We start from the raw sequence: 16,250 nt of genomic DNA, 5'->3' as shown, positions 1-16,250 counted from the left end.
AGCTGGTTTTGGAGAACTGAAGTCTAAAGTATCTGCACACCTACTTTTTTAATCCAGGATAGAGTCCCAACCGCCCTAATCTCTTCAGACCCCGGCCCCAATCGCGCTAAGCCCCGCCCCAGACTCCAGAGGCTCGCTTCGGACCCCGGAGTTTGTTCTAACGAGTAGCCCCGCCCAGATGCGCTAACTCCCGCCCAAGAGGCGTGAGCCCCGCCCAGCCCGGGGAGTCCTGCTTCAGACTGGGGCCTCCGTTTCGATGGGTAGCCCCGCCCGCCTGTGGGGGCGCGCGGCGCGGTAACCCGGAAGTGGCAGTAGCGTGCGGGGGCGGGGCGGCGCGCTGGAGCGGGCCATGGCCGCCGCCGCCGCGGGCTTTGTGTGCCGCGCGCGAGCCCCGGCCGTCCGCACCTCGCCGGGGCTGCGGGGCTGCCGCTGACCCGCCCCGCTCGCCGCGCCGCGCCCGCCTGGCCCCGCCCCTGGCCTCTCCGCCTCCTCGGCCGGCCTCCAGTTCTCGGCGCTCTCCCCCTGCGCTCTCTGCGCTTCCCTCCCGCCCGCGGCGGGCGCCAGGCCGCCCCGATGCCCGAGCCCGGCCCCAGGATGAACGGCTTCTCACTCGGCGAGCTGTGCTGGCTCTTCTGCTGCCCTCCTTGTCCGAGCCGCATCGCCGCCAAGCTGGCCTTCCTGCCGCCCGAACCCACCTACACGGTGCTGGCGCCCGAGCAGCGCGCTCCCGCTCCCGCGGCGACCCCCGCGCCCGCCCCGGCGGCGCAGCCCGCTCCGGCCGAGGAGGGTGCGGGCCCCGGCGCGTGCAGCCTGCACCTGAGCGAGCGCGCCGACTGGCAATACTCGCAGCGCGAACTGGACGCCGTCGAGGTCTTCTTCTCGCGCACGGCCCGCGACAACCGGCTGGGCTGCATGTTCGTGCGCTGCGCGCCCTCCAGCCGCTACACGCTGCTCTTCTCGCACGGCAACGCCGTGGACTTGGGCCAGATGTGTAGCTTCTACATCGGCCTGGGCTCGCGCATCAACTGCAACATCTTCTCTTACGACTACTCGGGCTATGGTGTGAGCTCCGGCAAGCCCTCCGAAAAGAATCTCTACGCTGACATCGACGCCGCGTGGCAGGCACTGCGCACCCGGTGAGCCCCGAGCCACGGTTGGGGTGCGGGCTTGTGCTCCCGGATTGTTGCATTCGCTCGAGATTGCAACAGCCCTCGGGGATGAAGAGCTCAGACTTAAAGGGTCCTGCCTGCTTTTTCACTGGCCCGCGCGGCCTGGAGTCTTTGTGGCTCCGGTTAAACGCACGTGGCCGCTGTGGGGGTGCAGATATACCGGCCAGACCAACTTGGTTGGGCTTGAGTTGTGTCTTGAGCTACGCGCAGACCCCGAAGGTCTGGTAGAAGTGACCTTGGGGTTTTCAGAGCCCTTGACAGCAGGGGAGAGACGATGACCTCTAAAAGACTTTCCAAGTAGAAAGTGTCCCTGGGGCGATGCCTGTGTAGCCCTTAAGGCTGGGTCGGGTCGGGTCGGGTGTGGGGAGGACTTTGCCTCCTGGTCCCGCAGAGTATGTGGCACCAGGAGATCAGGAAGTTAGCTGAAGAACCTTCCCTAAACACCACCAGTAGCGCAGAGTGTTATAGGCGTGAGGAAATCTCTTGACCTTGAGTTAGCGTTCATAAAACTGGAAAGTATTTATTCAGGGTCTTTTACATGCCAAGCACAAATTGTTATATTCTGAGGACAGACCAGGTGGGGGGAAAAACTAGCTTAAGTTTTACTCTGAACTTAGACATTTGCGGGAAAGTCAAGTGACCTGCCCAGTTTTGGTGCTTGTGACCTTCCCATGCAATCCCCATAGCACAGGTGGCAACCGTACCTGAGGTCCTGTGTGTAATGAGCTTGGATTTCGTTAGAGGAATAAGTCCCCAGAATAAGGACAGTAGGCACTGTTCCTTTTAGAGACCTTTGTATCGTTTTTATGAAACGTCTATTTGCTAGGCTAAGTACATGGGCAGTAATAATGACTTTATTTCCATATGTGTTGCACATATGTTCATAAGTTATCCCTTATGCTTCTTGAGAAATGGCTTGTATAACAGAGAAGTACTTAGTATTCACTCTAAGATGCTTGCTCACATTCTTCTGAGGTCTTGGAGGGTTCCTAAATTGGGGTATAGTGTTTGGAGGATGACGTAGGCAGATGAGGCTGGATTCTATCCTGTTGGAGTGGCTGAGGATCCACAAGTAGTCACATGCCACCTGTTCCCAAGAACAGGTTTCAGAAGTATTTGTCAGAAGCGGGGAGTGGAGTGCTGGTGTGGGATATGCTTCAGCACTCTGGAGGGAGGCAGAGGCTAGAGGATTGCACAAAGTTTGAGGCTAGCCTGAGCTACATGGTGAGTTCTATGTTGGCCAGGGCCATAGTAAGACCTTGTCTGGAGAAAAATATGTGGGGTAGGTGGATGGCTGAGTGAGTGAAGGCTGCTTTGTAGGTAGACATGGTGACCAAAATTTCCCCTGTGCAATCCAGAGGTGGAGGGAGAGAGCTGGCTCTCCTCTCCAAGGCTGTCCAGTCACCCCATAATTGTGCCCACACGTGTCGCACAATCTTAAACTACTTAATCTGCCATAGTGTAGGTATTAAAAATAAATTTTATTACTAGATGTCTCTACATTGAAACACAAAAGTCCTACCTTGAGTTGATGATCTGTAAAAATTCCTATAGAACATTGCTCCTATGTGGACCTTTCTCTTTTTCACACTTGAGTGTGTATGTCTGGTTTACCACATATGTGGGGTGGGGTGCGGTCTATTGCGTATAAAAAGCATTGTTGAGGGGGTAAGTTAAAATTTGAATTACCTGGTAATATCTTTAAATTTTGCTTGTGGTTTATTTACTGTTTTACTAGAACTCATATCTAAAATAAGCACGAGTCCTTTGTTGTTGTTGCTTTTAGGTTTTTGGTTTTTTGTTCTTTTTTTAACTGCTTTTGGAGACTGGGCCTTATGGATCAGAGGCTGGTCTCAAACTCACCTTGCAACTGAGACCGAGCATCACCTCCTCCCTCTGCTTCACAAGTGCTGGTGTTACAGGTGTGTGTCATCACTCCTGGTTCCTAGAATCAGACTTTGAAGACACCTACAAAGCCTCTTATTCTGTGCTTTCCCAACCCATTAGATCAACTGCAGCGAGATGCTCATTCTGCACCTTGATCGTGCTTGCACATCACATACATTCATGTGAGGCTGCATGTCTGAACCAAATGTTTCACACACACACACACACACACCCTTTGCATAACAATGCGTTCTGTTTTATTGGACTTAAAAGAAAAAAGCGTGCTGGGTGTGAAGTGTTGAGAGTATTTCCCAGCGCCCATGTGGATGCTGCCTTCATCCGCCCACTCCAGGATAATCTCACAGCCAACCAGCAGGTCTCCTAACTAGGAGTATAGCATTCTCCGGCCCCATATTTGTAGTCATTGGATTTCTTAAAAGGTATGAGTCTGGCTTACCTGATTCTGAGGCTGATTCCTCAACTACCTTCAGCCTAGACTGCTGTCTGTCTTGTCTTAGAGTGTGCGATCCTTCAGTAACATAGTCTGGAGGAAGCTCAGCTCTGCCCCTTCCCAGCTGTATTGAGGTCCTTGCTATTGAGGCACTTCTGATCCCAGTGACAAAATCCTCCTGGCTGGTTCAGCAACCCTCTCCCGAACATGAGGTCTTCTGTGAGTGGTTTCCCCTCCTCTGACTTTCTGGTTAACCATACTGCACAGACTCTGACTAGAGAGCTTGCTGCCTCCTGAGTGGTCTCTGTCCTGGCCCGTAGATTATTCTCTGAGAAATAAGTTGTCTAAGTCAACACTGGGCAGCCCCAACTCCCAAGCACTTCCTGAGCTCCTGTTTGGAGTTTTGAGAATGTCCTTCATGTTAAGAGTATTGATCCGTACTGGATCCTAGTTATATTAGGAGATTGTAGTGCCCCCATCTTGTGGCTCACGGGTTGAAGACTGGGTTCCCCCAGTACAGTGTTCAGAAGTGGAGCTTTGGTAGAAGTGATGGGGTTGTAAAGACCCAACTTCACCCACAGATTAATCCACTGATGATTCTTAGTCAAGTGGGCTTTGGGAAGTGGGGCCTGATTGAAGGAGTTGATTACCATTGTGCTTCTAAAGGTTATGTTGCCCTGGCCTCTGCCTCTCTTATCCCTGCTTCCTGGCTGCCATGGAGTGGTAGTGGGTGGGTAGGAACAACTTTCCTCTATTATGTCTTTCTTCCTTAATAATCAGCCTTGGCACAGTTCTAAAAGCAGCAGAACCAGCTGAACTTGGATAGACTAAAGGCTTTGAAACTGTGAGCTAAACTACATCCACCCCGTATCTGTCTCAGCCATGAAAAGTAACTAACACACTATTGTACCTGTCACTCAGTCCCTTTACTTGTGCTTGTTATGGCATTGCCATAGCTGCCGGTCCTTGTGGGAAGGACCTCTGTCTTATCTATTCCCAGAAACGAGCACTGGGACTTAAAATATAGAACTCTGATTAAATATTTGCTCAGGGTGTTTCGTGTATAGAATGAGTGCGTGCTCTGTTGACCAGTGGCAGTCAGTCAGTGATGCAGAGTTGCAAAAAGTGGCTACAGCCATTCAACAAAAATAGTGGGTGTTCAAATGGCTTGTGGTCTCAGCCACTTTCAAGCTGTCTTATTGGTGTTCTTTTGACATTGTGGTGTCTGTGTTGAACAAAAGAATTATTCTCATTCTTCATTTGTGCTGTTTTTATCCATTACATGTCTGTGCAGCTCCTATGTTATGTTAGTGATTTTAACAGAGCTGGAATCCCCAGCATGCAGACCCCCACTATATAAAGTCAGCCAATCCCTTCAGAAAAGGGTACAGAGGAAAAAGGTGATTTGATATTTGGGAAGTTGGTTATTGCTTTAAGGATGTAAGCATTTTCTGGGGCGGGAGGAGTGCTGAAGAGGAGGTAGGAACTGTGACTTCACGTGGAAGAAGAAAGTTGGCATGTGACATAAGAAATGGCCTCTAAGTCACTTGGAGGGTCCCAGGGCTAGAGGTGCATCCCCTCTGCAGGCTCATAAGCATTGGAGAGGACACTAAATCATGGGGCTTGTTGGAGCCTGTGGGGTTGCTTGAGTTGGGAAGGCGAAGTGGCTGATGTGTGCAGGGCAGGGTGAGGATAGGGACCCAGGTTCTGTGCATGCCCTGTCAGAAGACAGATCTTGTCAAGAGTTGTAGACTGCAAATGTGTGACAGTGACTTAGTGGGGTTGAACCCAAATAAACAAATAATCCCCAAGAATGGTGTGTAAATTAGGCAGAGAATTTTAGCTGAAGTGTTTTCATCTAGATTTCCAGAAGTGGGATGGTGGGGCATTCATTATTTGGTTTGTGAGTGGTCATCTCTGAGCCTTCCATTTGATGTAGGTGGCAAGGACAGTAGAGGAGAAAGGCATTTGGTAACAGAAAGCAGATGCAGAGAGGGGAAGATGAGAAAGAAGCTTTTTTGTGCCTTGGTTCAAAAAGCAATTTAAAGATCCAATATCTTACTCAGTCAGCAAACTGTTTATTAGCCATTGTCTGTCTGTTTCTCTCTCTAATAACTAATTTTAGAAGCTTGTGGATATATATCCACATACTGTTTGGTAACTTTAATGTCTGCCACTCATAGGCCCTGTGATTTGGAGAATCCTGTGACAGACAGTAAAGCTATGGTGACATAGGTGATGGGGGTTGAAAGGCACAGTCTGTTGATTTTGTGATTAGTACTTAAAATTGGCACTCTAGGTATAATCTGCTCAAGTGTAACAAAGCTCTCCTTTTCTGAGCATAGTGAAGTTGGTAGCATACCTCTTTGTTCTCAGAAGGAATACTGTGTACCAGTTAGGGAAAAAGCCTAGGATTTCTGTCTGTCTTTGATAAGTAGTAAGAAGACAAAACCTGTTTTGAGCACTGTTTGATACAAGGAGAAAGCATAGTGGTATTTATAGAAAGGAAATGTACTTGTCTCCTAGTATCCATGGGCGGTCGTTTCCAGGACCCCATGGATAAAAAAATCCACAGCTCAAGTCCTTAGTAGAGAACAGCACAGAATTTGCATATAACCCACATGCGTCCTTTAAATCATGTCTAGATTACTTGTAAGAGCTAATGCAATGTAAATGCTATGTAAATAATTGTTGGATTGAACTATTTAGGGAATAATGACAAGGCAAAGGTCTTGTTTGGTAGAGATGCAGATTGTGTTTTTTTGATACTTTGATGGTGAAGCTGCAGGTGTACAATGTATGGCCATGGAGGGTCAACTGTCAGAGGGTTGGCTGTCAGTGCTAGCTCACAGTTCCAGCAGTGGGAGACTCCTGTGAGGAAGAACATGGCTCTTCTTCAGAGCAAATGTGTCCAGACAAAGCAGCTTGAAAGCAGTCTGTCTGCACAGAGCCCCCCCCTCTGCTCCCTCTTCCTCCCCATCTTGGAGACTAGGCTTACTACTTGGCCCTGCAGGGAGCAGAGTCTGAGTGCCTGCCTTCTCCCAGGGGAACTCGCTGACTAGTTCTGTTCTGATGGACCTTGTACTCCTGCTGTTGTCCAGTTGCAGGGCAGGGCAGGGCACCTGTTGTTTTCTTTGGTAATGTTTAACTTTGTAATGAAGCCTGCTATTCTTGGAGAGTATCCTAAGTACTCATCACTTAACCTTCAGTCTTAAGGCTGGAAGAGCTGTTGCCACAGCCCTGTAAGGCTGGCTGTTTCAGTTACCTTGCCCTGAAGGTCCCTTGCTACCGTCTGCTTCCTCTTCACCCTCCACCACACTTTTTAAATCATTGTTCATCAGTCATAATCCCAGGTAAGACTCTGAAGTCAGGCTTTAGAAATCGATGAGATCTTTTGGTCACACTTTCTTATCTGCACTGGCTTCATACTAATGCTGTAGGTCTGGTCTAATCCCCACCCAAATACACATAGGAGATAGAAAACAATGACTTCTTTTTGGCACAGTGTTTTAAGTAATTGCCTCCTTGATTTTGAAAAGAAGATAGAGACAATAGATAAAAGTTTTGGATTTGGCAGTCAGTTTTAATTCAGAATCACCACTAACTCTGTCTCTCTTTGTCCCTTTGTGCTGTTGTAGCAGCAATACATAATTTATAAAGAAGAGAATTTATTCTTCCTCATTTGCACCCTGTAAAGTCTAAGATCAAGGCACTAGTGGTGTGGTGAGGGCCCTGCCTTAGCTTCCAACAAGGTTCCTGGAATATGGTAGAGGGGCCGAAGGCTCCTCCTCACAGGGGTTAGAGTTGGGCAGGGTTGATGGGGTTTTGTTTTACATCACATTATCTTGTGCTTGCTTACTGTGCCCTTTCTTGTAAGGCTTGATTCTGTACTCTACCCTTACCTTCTACTCCCTGTGGTTTCTCTATCCTATTTAGCAAAGATGGTGTCCTGTTATGATGAGCCCACTCTGACAGAAGGCATTATTTCTTTCAGGAGGGTGGGGCTATCTTGGTCTATCACTTCCTAAAGGTTCCTCCTAAGAATGGTACAGTGGGAATTAAGTTTCAGCATTGGTCTTGGAGAAGGGCTATAGATCAACTTTGTCTGCTCTCTCTCATATCCAGAACTCCACATTTTCTTTCTGTTCCCTGTTAGCTCTGCTTTCCGTTCAGTTCGGGTATGTTGTACAGAATCTTGGCCTTGAAAAATGTACCATGGTTAATTCCTTAAACCAGGTCAGTGGGGCAGTAGATGTATGTTACTGTTCTTTGTGACCTCATGTGTGGGCATCTGATAAAAACCTGGAAGAGATGGTAGAGAGAGAGCAGCCAAGGAAAATGGGGCTCTTCCCTTTGTTCACTTCTTTCCCTACACTTCCCTACAGACATCAGATAACACTGAGGGATGGCGGAAGTGGCCCGTTGTGTAGATGCCATTCCGAACACTCCATAGAGCAGAGAAAGCAGTAAAGGGATGAGGGCGGATGCCACACAGTGCAGTAGGCTTGTATGTGGCTCAGGCTAAAGAGTCCCAACATGAGATGGTCTAATGGTTTATCTCTTCATTTAGGAGATTTACAGCTGGAACTGGTTTTCAGCTTATGTCAGAATAGGCAAGGTTGTTAGAAGGATAGTCCAGAGAAGCACATTCCTGCCTGCTTGAGCTTTCAGATAGTGTGTTTAGTGATTAAGGGAACAGATTTTAGTCCAACAGACTTGGATTTAGGACTTGGCTGGGCCACTAACAAGTTGCTTGGTGCCATTAGCATGCTGCGGCCTTCTCCAGTCTCCATTGAATAGTGTAACTGATAATGTGGTGTAAATGATAATACCTATGCCAGGTCCTGACACAGCACCTCCACATAGTGAGGCATAAGCATGAGATGCCATTGGTGGGGATTGTTGATAGAACTGTTGGAGTTGCTGCACCAGATGCTCAGATGGTACTGGAGACCAGTCCCATCGGTTGCTAATCCCTCCTTCCCCCACTCTCCAGCTGTCTGTAGGGAGATGTCCAAGTGGAGCCTCACTCTGTGGGAGTACGTTTAGTGCCTAGAAGAGAGAAATTCACAGTTGCTGCTTTGGAGAGCAGTGTGTGATAGTGCTGTGTTCCTACTATGGTGTTTATATACTTGCCAAAGAAGTTCTTTCCAGGAGCGGAAGCCTTACTTGTAATCCAATACCTGCAGTAACTTTGCAGGCTGTCCTTTGTATTGCTACAGCCACAAGGGAGCCCTCTCAGGTGCAGCAGGAGGCAGAGGCTCTGTGGGAAAATCAGGACAGGGGTGAAGCCTTCCCTTCTCTGGCCATTCAGAACCTTCTGGCTGTTCTTTGTTAAGAGGACAACCATAAGCTGTCACTTGCCCTTATCCTGAAGTTAGCCAAGGGACCTGAATCATGTTTCCTTTTAAAATATGAATGTTCCATAATGCCTCTCGCACTTCCTATTCAGGGAGTGTTTTCAGGGCTGTGTAACAGAGCTCATTGATAAGTTCCATGATATTGATTCACTGTAGAGCTAAAGGCCGTAGCACCTTGGTGAAACTGGAAGCTTGTTTCCAGGAAGTCTGGATTGCTCAAGTTCGGGGCTCAGGCGACAGTTAGCTGAGTATCAGTTACATACTGAGTAGCTGCGAGAGCCACTGCTGCTCAGCCCTGGAACTTCAAAGAAAAAGGAACACAAAGAACCCCTGCATGCTGCTTCACCTGACATTTTAAATGCTTATAGTGAAGTGTGGGCAGTTGCTTTGGGGGAAGAGTGGAAAGCAGACCTATTCAGAATATATTAACCAGAGAATGTGTTTGCAGATGGGAAGTGTGACTGCTGGCTGCTGCTGTTATAGTGTTAGGGTTAGAACTCAGAAGGGAGTTCCAGCTTTACCCCAATTGACTTAGTGAATGTCCTAGATGCAACCAAACTCTCTGCAGTGATAACAGTACTGACTGTAAAGGTCCATGATGCCAGAACAAGATCAGTTTATGGATGATGATGATGATGATGATGATAATGATGCGTATGTTGGTACATACTAGTGCATGGTATGTGGGTGGATGCCAGGGGACTTCTTGCTTCCATTTTCATGTGGGTTTGGGGAATTGAACTTGGGTAGTAGAGCTTGCAGCAAGCCCTCTGTGTATTGTGGGATCTCTCCCAGCCTCTATTGTTTTAATTTTTATATACCTGTTAGGAAAAAACTGTTCATATGCTAATTTGTTTCTGTGCGTATTTTATATTATAATTAGGCTAGATGAAGTAAGTTAAGAGCTGAGCATGTCATCTTGGAGTTAATGGAAGAAATTAGTTTTTCTACTAGATTAGGAACTTACTGAGCTAAAAATAAGCATACAGAGGGGTAAGAGTTCAGGCTGCCATTGTGTAGAGTAGATGATGAGTTCCAGCAATCTGAAGGTTCACCTTCTCAGGTGGCACTCACTGGCCTTTTCATGGTGTACCTAGGCTGTGTTCTGTAAACAATGTCTACCCTTGTTCTGAGCCTGGAGAGCCCTTTGGCGCCTTCCCTCCTTCAACTGCTCATACCTGAGCAATTGGTCATTTTCCTGATCTACCACCTCTTCCCCATTACAGCCCTGGTCCCTGGTCCACCTTCCTTCGCTGTTCTCTGTAGGTCTCTCTATCCAGTCCTGGATCAGACCTGAATCTGCATGGTTCTCTTGGCTTGCTAGTGCTTCTCACTAGCAATGGAACATTCTGGCATGCTGTTAAGTGTTAGTGATCGCAGGGCCAATCTGAGGGTATATGATCTAAATCTTAGGGACACTGGGCCTTGTAAGCCTGTGAAGTAGGTAGTGGAGAAGTCTGTATGATGACTGGTGTTTAGCTATTACCCTTTCCCTGACATTTGCTGCAGTTCTTCACCTCGAGTGGAGAAGCATGTCACTGTGGTGTAACAGACTTTTCAAGTTTGGTTTGAAGTAAATGTATACTGTTTTGTTGTTTTAAGACAGTCTCTCTGTAGCCAAGGCTGACCAGGAACTCTTTGCATTCCTCAGCTTCTGAGTGTACTCAGCTGATGGATGATAAATGCATACTTCTTGTTTTTAAGCTCTTTTTTGCTTTGGTCTAGCCTGCAGTCCATATGCTTTGATCCTACTCTTAGTCAACCCAGCCTCTGTGTCAGCCTGTACAATTTTAATATTGTGTGATATCTAGGCACTATTCAACAGCCTGCCTTATGATCTCTTTCCCCATATGATTCTCTCTGACTGGACCATTACACAGCTCATGTCTGTGCTCACCCTTGCCCTTTGAAGTTACCTGGACTGAATTGCTGCAAGGATTTTGAGTTCTCAAGCACCTATCTTCTGTGACTCACCTTACGTCCTGTTGGGTCTGCTTACTGACAGATGTGTCAAGTACCTTCTGTGAGCCTGACATCTGACTAAATACAACAAATCCTGGCCTGGTGATGTCTCTGTTCACAAGTGCTGATGATAAACACTGCTCATGATAATGATCATGGAGTAGAGCACAGAAGGTGTTGCAGAAAAACATCTGGAGACACTGCTGGGAGGACTTGAGAATGAATGGCGCAGTGGTTACAGTTGATTATACAGGGGACTAGGATCTGCTTCATCTCAAGATGAAGCAGTGGGGGAAGAGTTGTGTCCCTGGGTTGGAGTGTGCCTAGCCAATGCAGAGCATCAAGGAAGTCAAGATGTTTGCGGCAGGAAAGTCAAGGGTACCAAGGAGGACAGTAGATGAAACTGAGTAATTCAGGGGTCGCTGGGTTTAGGTAGAGATGTGATGTGATTGGATTTAGATGTTAGGTCCTCAGTGCTCTTGATAAGGTTGGGGGTGGGAGCATGGCAAGGGGAGGCTGCTACTCCACTGGAAAAGAAAGACCAGTAAGAATTTGGAGTGTTTTAGATGACGGGATGAAGTAGTGTGCTCAAAAGTTTGGGTGTATTTTAAAGATAAAACCAACAATATTTGCTGATGCAGTGGAGACTGGGAATGTCAGAAATGACAGCAGGAGCCAGATGTGGTACATTCCTATAATTCTGGCTCTTGCTGGCATTCTGCTAGTTCCAGCACATGGAGGCAGAGGCTGGGGAATCACAAGTCCAAGGCCAGCTTAGGCTACATGGGAAGATCCTATCTCAAATAAATAGATGAATAAATGTACAAATAGTTGAGTTGTAGGAAAACTGGTTTTGTTTCTGTTGAGCTGGGTGGCTAGGGATAGGGTGGTAAGACACCTAAGGAGTGTGCTGTTAGGCTTCTGAGTTTGAGGTACCCGATGCACAAGTGTGCGGTTCAGGAGTGAGAGGACTAGAGGTAAGAGAATTAAGAAAGGAATCCATAGAAAACAATATCTGTGCTGGCTAGTCTTACATGAATTCAAGCTAGAGTTATCTGAAAGAAGGAACCTCAATTGAGAAAAATCGTCCATAAGATCTAGCTGTAGGGCATTTTCTTAACTAGTGATTGATGAAAGAGGGTCCAGTCCATTGTGGGTGGTGCCAAACCTGGGCTGGTGGTTCTGGGTTATATAAGAAAGTAGCCTGAGCAAGACATGGGGAGGAGCAAGCCAGTAATAGTATCTCTCCATACTTCTCCGTGGCCTCTGCATCAGCTCCTGTTTCTAGGATCCTGCCCTGTTTGAATTTTTGTCCTGACTTCCTTTGAACAGCAACATGGAAGTATAAACCAAATAAACCCTTTCCTCCCCCAAATTGCTGTGATGTTTCATTGTAGCAATAGAAATTCTTAACTAAGATAGCACATGAAAGAGTTGTTACTTTTGGGCCAGCAAGACAACTCATTGGGTGAGAGTGCATGCTACCAAGGCTGAATGAAACCTTAGATCTGAGCACTGAAACCCACGTAGTGGACAGAGAGAACTGATTTCTACAAAATGCCATGAGTGCCCCTCCCCCCGCCCCCCAAACACACAGAATCAGAATGGATGAATGTAAAAAGTTAGAAGAGTTCCTACTTTTGCCTGAGATCAGTCTGCTTCTGTTACCATCCTTGCCAGGACAGCCCTGCAAGAACTCTGTTCAGTCTCTTTTCTCCTTCCAGGGTCTCTGGTTGGTGTTGGCACAGGCCTACTAGAGCGGGTGCTGAAGGACAGAGCCCTCATGGCTGGCCTCTTTTTCTTTGGGAGAGAATGTTTTGGGATTAGATTGTGTGTTCTGTCTGTCTGGGTAGCCATCCCTGGTTTTCCTTGTACAGTTTGGCCCTCCCAAAGCCCGTAGACGTCTTGTGTCCTCACTTGTATTGTTCACTGCAGTTTTGACAACAGTCTCCATGACTGTATGCTTCCTGACTTCTACTGGATCAATTTTGAAAAGGCCTCCCACTGACCTGGTGTGCTCCTGATCTTTTTGATGTGTGAAATGCCAGAGACCTGTAATTACTTTCACAGGATTAAGGATGGCAAAGGATAACCATTTTAATTTGCTGGATGCTTGTCTGTCTCTCTATCCCCTCTGAACTAAAAGTGGGACAAGTGTTTCTTGGGGACTTTTGCAAACTTCTTAAGTCCATTCTTATTTTTGAGTTATCCTCTCAAATTTACATTTAACAAAGATCTGCAAAGTTAATTAACACCCCAAACAATTGAAATCTATTAATCTTTTAGGAGTTAGTTTTCTCTTCTGTCTTAGCTTTTATGTAGAATAAGAGACTTCTGCTACCCGTATATTTCTGAAAGGGACTCACCCCATCCCAAAGGTGTGGCTTCCTCTCTAGAATCCTCTGGCACTTGGTCCCATGCCACACTTACATGTGCCTTGCCAGCATAGCAGACTTCCCAGTCCACTCTCTTATCACACTGATTTTGTCCCTGCTGGGTCTTGTCCCCTCCCTAGTCCTCTGAGTAGCTTACGTGTCTGCCTTCTGGGAATGTGACCTCCATGAGGAAAGACACAGTCATAGCTAATTGTTCTTAGACTAAGTAGGTGCCCAGAACATTCTTCCTGCAGAGCTAGCCCTACCTGTTCTGATGGCATTAGTGGATGGGCTAGACAGAGTCTGAAGTGCTGGGTTTGTGTTTCGGGCACTTGGCCTTTTCAGATTAAAGGTCCGTAGGTCTTGATCTCCTTAATTCTGGCCACAAAAGCCCCAGTCAGGCCACTGGTTCAGTTTTAGTTTTCAGTGAAGTCCCTCTCCAGGGTTAGTGTGGAAGTATAACCTAGCTCTGGGAGGTACAAGGATCTGGGAAAATTGAGGTCTTCTCTATAGCCTGTAATACAGTTCCTTAAACCAGTCTTAATGAAAGATGAAGCTTTCAAAAAATAATAGCCACCCCCACATATACATTCCAAAAAGGAGGGATGACCAAAGTGCTTAGAGGAGACAGGGTGTGTGTGTGTGTGTGTGTGTGTGTGTGTTGCAAGTCTAGCTACTCTCGGGGAACTAACTACCATCCTTAATATGTGTATGTACAGCCTCCTATTCTGTTCTGTAATACTTGTGATAATGGTTGTGGTTATTACAGATACTGTCAGCTAACAGTGACAAGAATGCCGTCTCACTAACTGCTTGACTGTTGGTTGCCTCATCCCCTCTGGTCTCGGTGAGATCTTGGTGCTCCCCTTTCCCATACCATATTGTTTATGGAAAGCCACTTTATTTGGAAAATCTCAAAATATAAGTAAAGTAAGGAAATGTGGGAATAAACCCAATGACATTAGTATTCCTCTCTGAGCAGTTATTAACATCCTGCCATCCAGCATCCATCTCCACTCACGGCACCAGGCTGTTCTTAGTACTGTGTGTAGGCTGTTCTTTTTCAAAGGAAGAATGTAAAAGCATTGAAACACAGCCATGCTGGCTGTCTGCTTGCTGCCAGGATCCCATTGTCTGGTCTGGCGGTGAGCAGGTGTGGCAGCCCACTTTCCTCAGCATACAGTAGACAGTGCTGGATGGCAGCTGGAGAGTGGGCTTCATGTGTGTGGACTAAAGGGGCTTTCAAGTGCATGTAATACCAGAGAGTTAGAAGAGGGCTGTAGGTTATTGGCTGATTTTTTTTTTTCCTGCATTAGTCATGTAAAGATGATGGGTGGATCAGTGACAGTTGGTCAGAACCCTAGGGGAGCAGTGGCTTCTGGGTGACTACCAAAATACACAGCTGTCAGCTCCTGTCTTTGGGCCTCAGTGCCTCTGTTTTTTGTAATAAGAGTTTTGTGCCCATTCTGCTGAGGCAGTATTTGTGCCGAAAATAACTATTTCATCTATTATACATTTCAGCACACTACATCCATGAAGCAGGGATTTTGGCTGACCCATTTCACAGGTATAGAAACTGAAGACTACAGAAAAATGAATGACTTGATTTGGATCACACTGAATTAAACAGCAAACCAGAGTTTGATCCCAGATGGGCTGACCCTGGAGCCTGTGTTCTACATGGTGTGTGTGTGTGTGTGTGTGTGTGTGTGTGTGTGTGTGTGTTGTGCGGGACAATCACGCCTAAGTATAAGGCAAGATCAGAATTTAGAGTTCTATGTGGGAATTATCATCCTCCCTGTCTGCTTCATTTTGCTGTGCCTTTGGGTGTGCATCAGTTGTGTAGCCTACAGGCTCAGTCTCCTGCTCTCATTTCAAGTTCAAAGGCCAGTACCCTAGGATTTCTTTTCCTGAATTGTAAGATTTGAGCACAACAATAAAATGTTTAGAAATTTCAGTCTTTCAATTTCAACAAATTGAGTACCTGGTGTGTCCCTGTAGGATGTAGACCTAAACGCCAAGTAGGGGTTTACACCGCACATACTTAATATTTAATTGGCATCTGAAAAGATGATTTTGAATACCTTCCATACTATACTGACTTCCACTACCCCTTAGGAACTCAGAATTGTTGGTTGTGTACCAAACAACGTTCTGAAGACAGTACTTTCTGGCTCTGGAAATTGCCTGGAAGAAGGAAGTAGCTTCTCTCAAGAGTGGTTGTTTGGGTTCCTGAGTAGTTTTTGAGCCTTGTGCTTCAGGTTCCTTTTCTATAAAATGGGTTCCTTTTTAAAGAGTTGTTTTTTCCCCTGGTGTTGGCAAAGTTTGGTAAGTTGTTTGGTTTTTGTTTTCTGTTTTTCGACTGAAAAGAAGAGAAATGAGTCACTTCAGTGTATAGCTAGTCCTCAGCAATGTGAAAGATAGAAACCTGGTGTTTCTAAGGGAGTTGCAGTTTTCAAAGTGCTCCAGGTACCTTTGATCCTGAGAACAGTTCTATGGAACAGCAGGAGGGGGGCTGTGCACTTGGGGAGTTAACAAGAGGAAGCCAGCTGGCAGTGGGTTAGCTGAGCCAGGGGCTGAGGAGTGTGTGTCAGCTGTCATCATTTCTCCCAACTTTTAAACAGTCCTATGACCCACCTCACTGAGTCTATTGGTAGTTGCTTCCAAGTAGTGTCTTCCAAGTTGGACCCTTTCCTCCTTTTAGAGCAGTTGAGTGTGCTGCCTCACTTACTGATATTCCTGTTCTTGGTTATGATTAATGGTTAACTCAGTTAACTTGTTTGTTTATTTTGAAATGCTCTGTTGCAGCTAAGGCTTTGAAACTATAGCAAAGCCACTGCTGGAACAATATCATTTAAATAAGGACGGGGTGGAGGGGGTGGTATTTAAAACATCAGTTTGATTTCTTTATGGAACTTAAATTAGCATCTCAAGTCTCTTCCTTCCTGGAGTAAAACGTTTGTCTTCAGCAGCAGTTGCTTGGAAGACAACACTGGGCAGTTCTGGAGTGACTTACTGACCTGAGGACTTGGCTCCCAGTGGGCTT

The 16,250-nt window shown here is 46.7% G+C and overlaps 1 protein-coding gene across 1 annotated transcript in view; it reads left to right on the top strand.

Annotated features, from left to right (window-relative positions):
• Positions 1 to 427: 427 nt before the first annotated feature.
• The window catches only part of Abhd17c (abhydrolase domain containing 17C), a 42,392-nt gene continuing 26,569 nt past the window's right edge, over positions 428 to 16,250 (top strand). Inside the window, exon 1 of the mRNA XM_021168725.2 lies at positions 428 to 1,136. Coding sequence (XP_021024384.1) covers positions 574 to 1,136 — 563 coding nt within the window. The 5' untranslated portion in view covers positions 428 to 573. The remainder of the gene's footprint in view (positions 1,137 to 16,250) is intronic.

Source organism: Mus caroli, chromosome 7 (genome assembly GCF_900094665.2).
Source record: "Mus caroli chromosome 7, CAROLI_EIJ_v1.1, whole genome shotgun sequence".
Classification (NCBI taxonomy): domain Eukaryota; kingdom Metazoa; phylum Chordata; class Mammalia; order Rodentia; family Muridae; genus Mus; species Mus caroli.
Note: the sequence above shows the minus strand (reverse complement) of the source record. Positions and strands in the feature narration are given on the sequence as shown.